This window comes from Oreochromis niloticus, linkage group LG7, assembly GCF_001858045.2.
Source record: "Oreochromis niloticus isolate F11D_XX linkage group LG7, O_niloticus_UMD_NMBU, whole genome shotgun sequence".
NCBI classification, from domain to species: domain Eukaryota; kingdom Metazoa; phylum Chordata; class Actinopteri; order Cichliformes; family Cichlidae; genus Oreochromis; species Oreochromis niloticus.
The window spans coordinates 40,775,346-40,788,546 of NC_031972.2; the positions used below are offsets into that span (position 1 = coordinate 40,775,346).

General features: G+C 39.0%; 1 protein-coding gene across 1 annotated transcript; it reads left to right on the forward strand.

Annotated features, from left to right (window-relative positions):
- Window positions 1-5,072: 5,072 nt before the first annotated feature.
- LOC100699670 (zona pellucida sperm-binding protein 3) lies at window positions 5,073-8,014 on the forward strand. Its single transcript, XM_019357928.2, is given in 10 exon segments — window positions 5,073-5,300; window positions 5,810-6,055; window positions 6,058-6,116; window positions 6,400-6,518; window positions 6,647-6,750; window positions 6,836-7,013; window positions 7,127-7,244; window positions 7,339-7,421; window positions 7,635-7,723; window positions 7,910-8,014. Coding segments are annotated over 10 exon segments (1,263 nt in total). The 5' UTR covers window positions 5,073-5,119; the 3' UTR covers window positions 7,996-8,014.
- The last annotated feature ends 5,187 nt before the right edge of the window (window positions 8,015-13,201 follow it).

Below are 13,201 nucleotides of genomic sequence, written 5' to 3' on the forward strand. Positions count from 1 at the left end.
TTTCACTGGCATTAAATTCTAGACTTCATTAACCCATTTCTCTTAAGCAGTTCTTGGTTGGTAGTTGGCAGTGTTATTATCTTGTCATTGTTAAAAAGTCCACTTTTGGTTCAACAACTTGCTGTCAGATTTTCCCAAATTATCTCAAAGCACACTTTGATACATTGCAAGATTTTAGTTCCATAAATAAACCCAACTGTTATCTCAGATGCTGTCTGCATCATCTTTAGGTTTCAATATGGATGCATAGATCAGCACATTGTTTTTAGCCAAGTTTCTTGTGAGACTGTGCTTACTTTTGCAAGCAAGAACCAATCAAAGTGTGGGACATTGTCTCAGCCATGAGGATAAGGGTAGGACAGGGAATAAAAATGCAGTGCAAAACCTGAGGATCTAAGGTTGCATGATGATGACACCACACATAAACACTTCAGAGGCAAATTGAAACCAGGGTATAGTTATAAAAGGTTTAGGAAAGATGGGTTCCTGAGCAAAGGTTTAGTTGTTGGCACCAAATCAACCTCAGTCAATATAATTCTAATTGTACTGATCCAAGGATGTGACAAAGTCCTTGTGCCAAGTATTACCATGAAATGAGCAGATCATTTTATTGATAGTTAAAATTTCAGAAAGAATCAAGGGTTTGCTTTCATCAGCTTCTCTGTATATTGTGACCTTTCTAGATTTCATATACAAAAATGTGCTGCAGTTTATTTTGGATGATAGAGATTAATAATGGAAACATCTGTTGGTCTGTTTTCATTTTGTTTTTCTCCCCATAAAACAAGTGCCGACTGGTGTATTTCTGTTTTTTTGCAACTGTAGGAGTCACACAACAGAGACAGAAGACAGAGTGCAGCAAGGTGACTGGAATGGACACCCAAGTTCAAAGGTCAAACAAGAAATGTGCTGCACAGCAGATTCTACAACAGCACTCGCTTGTCTTCTGATGACCTCAAACCCCATCTGTCCAAGCAAGTGTGTCCACTCTGTCCCTAAAACGTGGTGGACATACACTGACAAAGCACAAACATACAGCAGAAAGTGTTTACACACACACACACACACACACACACACACACACACACACAGCGTGTAAAAACAGTGTTGAACACGTGATCAACTTTCTAGGTAAATATATTTCTAAAGGTGCTACTAACATGAAATTCTCATCAGCTATTGCTAACAACCATCAAATCCACAGATGCAAAGAAATCAAACTAAAGATGTCCATAAATTGTGTAAAAATGAGAAATGACACAGGGATAGAGAGGTGCAAAAGTCATGACAACAGCTGAAATCTATCAGTAATTAGAAAGCAATCCTGCCACTTAGTGCAAATTAATATCAGCTGGTTCAGTCCAACTGAAGGCCTGTAAAAAGGTGTCTCATTCCCAAGGTGCCACACAAGTAAAACCAGCAAGTCCTTTCAAGATTGTCGGCGCTTTATTGTTGCTTAATATGCATATCACCCTAAAAACACCACACCAACAGTGAAGTTTGGAGGTGGAACATCATGGTGTGGAGCTGTTTTTCAACATATGGCACTGGCACGCTTCATATAACTGAGGGAAGGATAAATGTGAACATGTACCGAGACATTCCTGATAAAAACCTGCTGCCATCTTCCAGGATGATGAAGATGAAATGGAGGTGGATGCTTTCACCAAGACAATGATTGCAAACACACAACCAAGGAAACTCTTAATTGGCTTCCGAAAAAGAAAAAAAAAAGATGGCTCAGCCAATCACCTGACCTGAATCCAATTGAATATATATGGAAAGAACAAAAGCTGAGAGTTTGCAGAAGGGACGGAACCTTCAGGCTTTCATGGGCCAAATCACATTGCGTCCAAACTGCTTACGGTCACCTTTGTTCATTAAAAAAATTTATACAGTATTCATCGCTACTTTACTCAAATAATGTAAACTAACCAGCCAAACAACAACTCAACCTCAAACCTTTATGAGCTGCCGGGCCAAAAATCCCAGCAAGCTTCACTATCAGAGCCTCTGTTCAGAGTTCAGCCAGGTCGCTACCTGATTCAGGTTCCCCTCACTCTTCTATCAAGCTCTCTCATTATCAGGAATTTCTTCTGATTTCTTCTCCTGCCATTCCTTTTTGCTGGCACGTTCCCTTGACTCTGTAGAATCCCTGACCACCCATCCCAAGCTTGCCTACCAGTTACATATTCGTAACAATCTTTGACCTTTGTAACGTACAGTCATCACGGGTTCCAGTTCATGACTTATTTGGGGATCTGCCTGAAGCCATTCCCAAACTGCAGCCTTGATTCATGCTTAAGCCATTATGTACTAGAAGTGGTGTCAAAACTAAAATGAGGATGTGGTCCCTATTTGTCCCTTTGGCTGTGAGTGACTGTGCCCCATTAAAGCTTTTTTATTTTCTAAAAGAAAAAACAAAAAAACATTCTCCTCCATTAAGGTCATTCCTAAAACTCACTGACATCATCATTAACAAACTGCTCCTTTTTGAGAAACATTAAAAAAAAACAGCCACATGTGCAAAAAAATAACATTTAACATTAAACTCAAACAACAATACACACACACACACACACACACACAAACACACACACCTACCTTTCCTCTGGCTATCAGCAGTTAATAAATAAGGGAAATGAGCAGAAAGAGCTCATTAATATCAGTGAAGGTGAGCTGCTAACAGCCCCAGGAGACTGCTACTGTTTATACATGAGAGGGAGAGGGAGAGGGAGAGAGGGGTGGTGGTGGGTGGTGAGGGTGTTCTCCAGAGCTAAAAAATAAAGTAACAATGCCACTCCTTGAATAGTCATTCAAGGCTGGCGCCACAAAGCCTGTCAGTTTCTCTTCTTTCACACACGTATGCATTATTAGCACATAGGCACTGCATTGACATTGCTCCACCATGTATGAAGAGAGTTCCAAATATTTCCTTTTTTCCATTCCTGAGATATTTCCATTACATCACTACGTGCAGCACTTTCACGTCATAGCCTGGAGGTCCTGGGTTTGACTTTGGATGAATCTGAATGTGAGTGTGATCAGTTGTGATACCCCTGATGAGCTTCCCGGGTTTACACTCGACAGCTCAGATCTGGTTCTGGTTTCTGGTCCTCTCTAGTCTCCCCTCTGTCTCTCAAGACTCTCAGTTACAAAAAGAACAGAGCTCTTTGTGTTTGTGTGCTTGTCCATGAGTGTGTTTCAGCATTTGTTTTGGCCTGAGTGTTACTGTGACCTTGGCTGGACTAATTATTTCTATGCAGAACACAGAGGTACAGCAGCGACTCATAAACAGTTTTACCAGGATGATCTCTAGCATGACCTTAATTAGTCTTTGACACACAAACGGAGTCATATCGAACATTTTCTGTCTAATTTTTAACATATTAAATTAATTATATATATAAATGTGTATTATTCATTTTGATATGGCAAAAATAAAACATATGTTGTTTCTTACGTTAAATATATTTATATTACGTGCACACAGAGCTGGGTCTGGACTCATTTCTCATTGACGAAATAACAACTGTAACGAGAAGCAACTGATGACAGCTTATTGCTGAAACATGTCTTTTTTGCCCTTTACTAAAAGTAGAGCAAGAGAGTGTGCTTTCTCTCAGGGATTTCTCTCTTTTCTCAAAGTAACAACTGAACTTCTGTGATAACAATGCAGGAGTTTTATTTAGCATATAAAAAAGCTGAGTGATTGTATAATACACTATGAAGACAATACAAAATGTTTCTTTACCTGTAAAGATTTTTTTTGCTCTTTGCTCTTTTTTCTTTTTTAATGCCCTGTCATGCAAGACCAGGTGGCCAGCATGTCCTGTAGATGCTGTAGAATGGAGTCCTAGCAAATTATTCAAATTAAGACCAAATTGTCTGTCTTGTTAGGTTTTATTTAAGGTGAGCCAGCCTAAACATTACTACAATGTTCAGTATTAGTTAAATATAATTATATTTCATTTGCAATATCTGTGACATACACATTTTTGTAGACATTATGCATTCATAAACATTGATTTATATAGATTCATATAGGGCTTTTATAATGTTCTGTATATCTGTGGGCTTCCAAAAAACCTTATTGTTTATAAAATATTGCATTAAATGATTTTAAATTACTGCTAAATATTTAAATGTAAGTGTTATTTTTTAGCACAGGTTTATTGACAGGATGTGTGAAAAAGGCAAGACAAAAACACTGTCTGTAATGCTGCTGGTTCCCAGAGTGGGTGGACACACGCTATCACACATACTTCAGCGTATAAAACGCTTAGAGGTCTGCACAGAAACAGAGGTTATTTCCAAAAGAACAAACTGACTGGTAACATGAACAGAAGAAAAGCCAGAGCATACTACTTCTTGCTGATGCAACAACTGTAGTAATGACTGCTTCAGTCTTAAGAAACCATATTGATGACCAGAAATGGAACAGGTGAGTAAATCAGCTGATCTTTGGCAGGTGAGACTTTGACAGGAAGGCGGAGCAACCCGGACAACCACCTCTGAGAGAGGTAAACAGAATTTGCGGTATATGATACTGACTTCATTGTTGTAAAGCTGGTTCAACCACAGGTGAACAAAACTTTGAAAAGACAACCTTAAATTGACTCAAATACCAACCAGCAGGAATAATACATGAGAGCGTAAACATACACACAGAACCCAAAGGAAAAGGGGAACAACATCAGGCTTGGACTTGGATTTGGACTGGCAACAAGTACAGGTCTCAGAAATAATACTTTCTGGGTCTGGGGGTGTTGATCTGCACTGAGCCAAGCTAATCCAAGTCTGGAGGTGGTGCCGGTCCCATGGCTTTGATCTGTCTCCTTCCTGCCTGGGAGCATTTGGTTACAGTTGTGAGCAGTGCTGATGAAAAGATGATGTGTTTAAAAAGAAAATTGATGACAAAACAAATAAAGAAGGTCAGGAGGAGGAGTCTGCATCTATCAACAGTGTGGACTCTGTGGGGCTGCATTTCAGTCAGTGGAGTTGGGGATCTTATTTACCTAGTCTGAGAACAGGTAAACATGACTCAGCTGCAGAATCATCAGGTCAATTACATAGTGGGCAGGGCCAAAAGTCAGCTCTACAAAGCCACCTTTTGCACATGTGCGCCTGTTTCAAACAGATGGAACACAGTAAACACATGCCTGACAAAATGATCACAATCTTTTTTTGTCTTGTTTGTGGTGCTTTAGCAGCAGCTCAGGAGTCCAACGAGATCCTCCACCCTGCAGCCAGCAAGTTTGGAAACCACAGAGCAAACCAGCAAGTCCAGAGACCAGCAGGTACACAACACACGAAGTGATCATTTTTCATTTCTCTAGAAGTCAAATATGTATTTTTGTATATGACAAACAAATATAATCTTAATCTCTTAATTTTATCTAAAATGGGGTCAAATCAATCATCAGAGCAATAACATTTATGCTTACTGCATCATTTCTAATTCTGATGAATCTTATGAATTTAATTGTGTTGTACGTATAGTACAGTATAGGGGTTATGGTGTATGGTGTTGTACACAATTTTCTCAGTTTAGTCGTGAGAAGCTGTAAGTTTCTCACTATTGCTCACTGTGGCTTAATACCAAATGACTTCCATTGGTGCCATATTGGTAAGGAAACAATCCTTGGACAGTCTCTACTAAAATATTTGCAAGTTTTGTTTAGTAAAGATATCTTTGGGTTTTACAGAGAAAAACCTTTTAGAGATTGGGCTCGCTGTTGTTGAACTGCACAACTGTTCAGCACTAAAAGAACAAAACAAACTGAGAGCATCCATATTTCTTTGTAAGCTGTCCGACAGGAGGAGCCACCTTTCCTTGAACCGTTGTCTTGGAGATTTCCAGAGGAACCAACTAAAGATGAACCTCATTTCCCTCCAAACTTTGAGTTGAGAACTACAGTGGCACCTGACAGCATCAAAGTCATCTGTGGGGACAACTCTATCAGAGTGGAAGCCAAGAGAGACCTGTTGGGGATTGGTGTTCTGGTTCAGACTGCAGATGTCACACTGGGAGGATGTGCTGCCACAGAGGAAGACCCAAGGCTCAGATCCTAATCTTTGAGTCTGAGCTTCATGGTTGCGGCAGCCAGTTACTGGTGAGGCTTAAATGTTCAAATTAATATGCACTTTCACCAAGGTCTGACATTTCCTTTTCCAATTTCTTTGTTAGATTCTTCACCGTCTATGGTATTTAGTCGATAAAATAACTAATTATGTTGGTATAAATCAATAGTGGTACTTGGGTTTTAATTGTGTTTGACTTAGGAACTAGTCAAGACTAGAACTGCAGACCAATCAGTAGGAATATGTGTTCATAATAGTGTTTGTGTGAAGGTTCAAATTTATGGAACTTGAAATGTTCTTAAAACTATGCTTCAGATGTCTGAGGAGGCATTCATTTATGTGTTCACACTGCTCTACACGCCCAGCCCTCTGGGGGGCAGTCCCATCGTCCGAACTATAGATTTCTCTGTCAGCATCGAGTGTCACTACCGGAGGTGAGGCATTTTTATTTTTCTAACTCAACCAAAAGGATGTCTTTTTGATAAAGCTGGACCCAGAAGTCAGACTCTGTTGAAGTTTTCTTTTTCAGGTGTTTGCAGTTGGGTTTTGTTTTGTGTTTTAGGAAGAATGATGTGAGCAGTGACGTGCTGAAGCCAACTTGGGCTCCTTTCAGTGAGACCAACGCATCAGAGGAAAGTCTCTACTTCTCCCTCAGATTAATGACTGGTGGGCCTCTTTCTTGTTCACAAATTACAGTAACTTTTCAGGTCCTCCTTCTCCTTTTTTTTTTTTCTTGTGCTGTATCTTTCAGATGACTGGCAGTTCCCTCGTTCAAGCACTCAGTTTTTTCTGGGAGACATGATAAAGTTTGAAGCTTCAGTTGAACAGTTTCACCACGTCCCTCTCAGAGTAACTGTAGACAGCTGTGTGGCAACTGTGGTCCCAAATGTGGACACTGTCCCTCGATACGCATTCTTGGGAAATAATGGGTCAGTTTACTATACTCTGTAACCCACAAATATGTTTATATTGTTACTTGTATGTTTTAGCCTTGCTCTTCTAAATGTGAGTTTAATATGCGAGTTCTCTGTGTTGTGTTCAGGTGTATGTTTGACGGTCAGCTGACAGGATCCAGCTCTCGCTTCCTGCCTCAGTCTCACAAAGACAAACTACAATTTGAGTTGGAGGCCTTCAGGTTCCAGCACGGAAACAGTGATGTGGTAAGATATGCAACAGCTTTCCTGCCAGACAGATGCAGGTTTCACATCATTGCTCAGAAATGTAGATTTTGCTTCTTTGTATATGTATCGTCAGATATACATTACCTGCAGCCTGAAGGCCACAGAAGCTGCTGCAAATGTCAATGCTACCAACAAAGCCTGTTCATTCTCCAGTGGGTAAGACACTAGCAGTATTACTACAAAACTCCCGTCCTCAAATTTCATCTTCAGCTGCTTAAAAGGATTTTAATAACGCTGGTACTGGTGCTAAAATACTACAATTTCTTTATTGGAAAGATAAAAATCATAATAGTATGCTCATTGTATTTGGTGCACTCAGCTAACTAACAAGTATGTGGAGTAAGTAAGAGGAACCTTTTTGAATGACAGGTGGAGGGAGGCCAGTGGCATCCATCATGCCTGCTCCTGCTGTGACACAGACTGCAGGGCAGGCACAAAGAGCAGCCTGACTGTAAAGGGTAAGCAGCAACACACACTCAGTTAGGGATACATTTGCCATGTAATGCAGCCATTAAATATTATGAATTGTCATGCCAGAAATCATGTTCAAACATCAAATTTACACGAATAAATATTTTTCAGAGTTCCAATATGAAAATTGATACAAATATTCAGCTTGATGTCACACTGTTTATCTGTTCAAGGTACAAAGTGGGAAAAGGAAATGGCTGTTGGACCAATCACAGTAAAGGAGAAACCTCTAAGATGGAAAAAGGACCTTATTCAATAATAAAGGTCTTTTACACTAATTAGGCCCAAGTTTGTGTCCTTGGTTTGTTTTAAGGTTGGTGTTAAATTAAAAAAAAAAAATGGAAAACTTGCAGGAAACTTGTTTTTCTTTTTGAAATGTAATTTCTACTACGGAGCTGATCTTAGTTTTGTTCTAAGAGGAAATGCTGTTTCAGGATTAATCTGTTTATGAATATGAAATCTGGCAGTTTTAGTGTGAAAGAACTAGTTGGCCTGTACAGAGTCCTAAACCTTGTGGGAAGACTTCCTACTGTAGAAGAGTTGAAGCTGTTGTAGCAGCAAAGAGTGGGCCTACATCATAGTAAATACTGGATTAAGAATCAAATGTCATTCTAGTTCATGTGCATATGAGACGGATGAGCAAATATTTTTGGCAATGCGGTGTATTTCAAATCATTCAGCAGTTACTGGTGCTGCATAGGGCCAGCTACTCTGCTCCTCCACCATTATCCATTTTGAATGACATCACCTGAGTAGACACAGCTGGGAAAGCCTTGTCGCCATGTATCAGAGAGGGCTGTTCTCCTGACCTACACCATCAACTTCACCCTCAAGCCACCTTTCCTCATCACTGCTTGAGCTGTGGGGACAACAGCATCCATCACGGGCCAGAGAGGAGCTACCTGTCTGAGTCATCAGTCTCTGCTTTCAGTTTCTCAGGGGAGGAGAGGATGGCTGCTGACTGACCTTAAACAAAGGTCAGGCTCAAAAGTCTTGAAATTGAAAGCTGATTTACTGAATTGACCAAATAACTCTATCTAAAAAAAAATATTGGTGAACTTTGTAGAAAATTTAATTTATTTAAAAAAATATGTTTAACTCATACAGCCTGATAAATTCTCAAATATCTTTGCTATTTGAATATTTTGCAACATCACCTAATAAGCTAGTTAGCATTTACAATAAATGGTAAGCTACGGTCAAGCTACTAAATTTGCTCATCTTAATTTATCGATAAATATCCTCCCTAACTAGGCTCAGTGATGTGTAAATCCTTACATGAATAAATGCCAAAAGCTACACTCTGGTCCACTGGACAGCTTTGCAAGATCTGAAAATGGCAAAGGGCGACATTAATTTTGGACTTTTTCCTGTGTTTTGTCCTTAAAGATTGAATTATGTTATGTATCATCTGAGCCAAAAGACACGCTGTGGAAGAGGGCCAGAGATTAATAACTAATGATTAAATGCAGAGTGGCATAAACACAGTGAGTAAAAAAAGTAAGTGAAGAAGAAACACCCAGTGCATTATGGGAAGCCCCCAGCAGCATAGACCTATTACAGTGAGTAGCTGTGTCCCAAAACTAGGCTGTGTAACTAGGGGATGATTCAAGGTCACCTGATCCAGCCCTTACTATATACTTTGTCATACAGTTTTAATCCTAGTTTGTAGAGAGGCTGTCTGTTTCCCAAACCCAAACTGGAAGCTGGTTCCACAAAGACAGACCTAGATGCTGAAGGCTCTGCCTCCCATTCTACTTTTGAATACCCTCGGAATGAAACCAGTAAACAAACAGTCTGAGAGCGAAGTGCTCTAATGGGGTGATATGGTACTAGAAGGTCATTAAGATAAGATGGGGCCTGATTATTCAAGACCTTGTATGTGAGGAGCAGAATATTTACTTAGATTCTGGATTTAACAGGGAGCCAATGAAGAGAAGCCAATATTGGAAAAACATGCTTTCACTGTGTAGTCCCATCAGTACTCTTGCTGCAGCATTTTGGATCAGCTAAAGACTTTTCAGGGATTTTTTTTCTATTATAGGACATCCTGATAATCATAAATTGCAGTAGTCCTAGAAGTAATAAATGCATGAGTCACTCTAAGACAGAATATTTCTAATTTTAGAGATATTGCGCAAATGGAAGAAAGCAGTCCTACATATTTGTTTAATATGTGCATTGCAGGACAAATCCTGGTCAAAAAACAATTTTGAAAATAATTACTGAAGTTCACTCAGAAAGATCAATTGGAGAAAACGAGTCTAAAATAAATATTAATGATATTGGACGTAGCTGTACATGTTGTTATATCTGTGAGATGATTATGAGTATTTTTTTTTCTCTAATGTTTAAATTTTTATTTGTGAAAAAATTAAATAATATTTAAACAAAACAGCAAATTATTTTGCTCCAGTTTATGAGTTGTCTGTTTTAAGGTTCAAACTATAACAGCGAGTTGAGTGCCTCTGATCGGAGTCTTGCTTTTTCAGGAGCTACACTACAGGAGTGAAGATGTGAAATTATTAACAAGACAATCGGCCTCTTTGTGAGTAGCTTTCAGGTAGCTGCTCTGTACTGTGTTGGCACACGGCATTGAAACAGATGGACAGTGGATGAATTATGTGCTTAAATTTACTTACAGCACTTTCACCTTTAATGAATAGTGCTCTTATTCCCCTTTTCTTTAATTTTGTGTTTTGTGCATTTTTTTTTTTTAAAACAGTGGGTCCACCAAATAAATAAATGAATAATATGTTATTCTTATTTATCCATTTTCTGATTTTATTATATTTATTTATTTATTTTCATTTATGGGACAAAGTCTGTATGGGATGCCAGTTTTGTTTTTTGTTTTTGTTGTTGTTGTTTTACATTTAAGTTTTCTTATAGAGTGAACTGAAGGGCCCACGTTAATGATGTTCTTTCACATACTACATCATACTTAACCTTGTTTTGTTGTTTTAAAGAAAAAGGGAACTTTTTGCTTTTTTAACAGGTTATTAAGATCAATTCAGGCTGCATATGACAGACGAACTCTGTTTGAGTTTGACACCCTTGTATGAAGCTCATACCAAAGCAGGTTTTGAAAAAGGATCAAATATGTAATTAAGAATGATTTGTTACTTCCTGTTGTATTTTGTTTTCCTCTTAGCATTAGCTGTGCTGGCATTACTTTTCTTTTGTGGTGTTCAGTTTGTTTGTTTGAACCAAACAGCAAAAAACCCCCAAAAACAATCAGCTTAAACTCTTCTCTACACATCCTTTTCAACACTGCATTGGTCTGAGTGACACACATACACAAAGTTGGAATTTAGTAAATGTTAGACCATTGAAGGCTAGGGTGAGTCTGGCAGAGGGAAAACTGCTGCTTCTGAAGCCAGGTTTTCAGATGCTGTGCATGTATATCAGGAATAGAACTGATTTTGGTGTTTGAGCTAAAAAGTTGTTTAATTTTCATATGTGCAAATTAAGTCAGACATATAAAAAAAAGTGTAGCGTTTGTGAAGAGAAAGAGATGGTAAGTAGCCTTAGACCATGACAGCAGCTCCCCCTGCTGTTGCTGAGTGAGGTTGTCTGGTTTGCTTTAAAAATAGAAGAACTGACTCTCCAATTTTGGCAACATAAAAAACATAAAAATGTCTTAATATACTGTGATTTCCTTCAAAAGACAGTTTTTTTTGGGGGGGGGGCGTTGTTTTGTTGACATTTGATTTTTGTTTGTTTCTTTGGGGGGGGGGGGGTTGTCCAACACTTTGTTATACACAGGTTTAAAGTGAGATAAATTGTGCCATCTAAAGAGGTGGAGTTAAAGCAGAGGCAGGGGAGCTCCAGGCCTCAAGGGCCGGTGTCCTGCAGGTTTTAGATGTGTCCTTGATCCAAGACATGCAGTTAGTGGGGTTAAGTTAAAATGGTAATTCCAAATTGGCCATAGGTGTGAATGTGAGTGTGAATGGTAGTCTGTCTCTGTGTGTTAGCCCTGCGACAGACTGGCGACCTGTCCAGGGTGTACCCTGCCTCTGGCCGGGTAGGCTCCAGCCCCCTTGCGACCCTGACAATGAGAAGCAGAAGAGAATTAATGGATTTCCACTTTTTTTTCTTTTTTTAACTCCTCAGTATTTCACTCCACTGTATTTACAGTACTGCTACAGTACTTTGATCCCTTAGGTTACATTTATGACTGTACTTTTACACTTTTACTCATTTGAGAGTAATTTAGCAGTAATTTTTATTCAGCGTTTTTTCCTGACGTTTGGGGTTGATGTGAAGATCTGAGAAAGTTGCAATTACCAAGTATGTGTGTGTCACAAATATCAGTAAGGTACAGCTGGTCAGAGTTTTGAAATGGAACAGCTGCTGCCTCTAACACTTAAAGTGCAGCAAAACATTAACATATCCAAAAATGGTGACGACGACAGTGATTTGACCTGCAATCTCTAAACAAAGTCTGTTTTCTTAGTTTGGAGATGTAATAATGTATTTCATAACTGGTTCTGAATAAGTTGAATTGTTTTAGGAAATAATGAGATACTGAGCATGTTTTCAAGGCACATTTACACTGTAGTTGGCATTCTGAACTTTTAGAAAACATTTCCATATTAAGAAGATTAAATTTAAACTTGTCTTCCAGGCACTTGCGCAGCTACTGTGTATGGTGGATAAAGCCTAAAAGTAGAGACAATGCTATTCGAAGGGATATAATTGAATACCACGTGGCTAAAAGTGTTGGTGCATGTTATTTGTGCATTCAATTTTGGATAAGTGTGCTAATTGTAGTGCAAAGTCAATTGATGGGTATAGCACTCACTCGGGATGGGAATTGAGAACCGGTTCTCTACAAGGACTGGTTTTCGGTAGTCCAGTTCCTTGGACTTGTTAATCTGGCTGCCTTTCAACCTGCTTACTGGTTGCCCTAGCACAACAGTCATCTGATTTCAGTTCTTGGACTTGAGGAGGAAAGTACAACCTGGATTACTTTTACACAATTCAAATAATCTACAAAGCTATAAATGACACATTATCATTGAACTTTCAAAGGGAATTCAGTGATAGGGAGGGATCATAGTCTGAAGGGCATGTGGGATTTTAAAGTTCAAGGGTGAGGACCACAGGGAGGAATTTTTGTATTTCTGGTTTGAGGGGCCAAAACATCGAGTGTACTAAATGGGGACTTTGTACTGAAGAGGATTAGAGACACTTGAGTGGGCGTCTTTTCCAAAATTCTGGGGGGGGGGGAAGACGTCCCCACTTTATTCCCCCTAGTGGCCCTAATCCTCTTCCGTAACTTTGAGCCATGCCCAAGTATGCAGCAATTTAAATCATGGATCAAAACAAACAAACATGGTGTTCAAAAAGTATACAATGAAGTAATGGTTATAATAACAGTCATGGGTGTTAAAACAGATAATAATCATTTGTTTTCATAATATGAGTTTATTTTCTTTTCCTTGTGTTTAATATGTAAA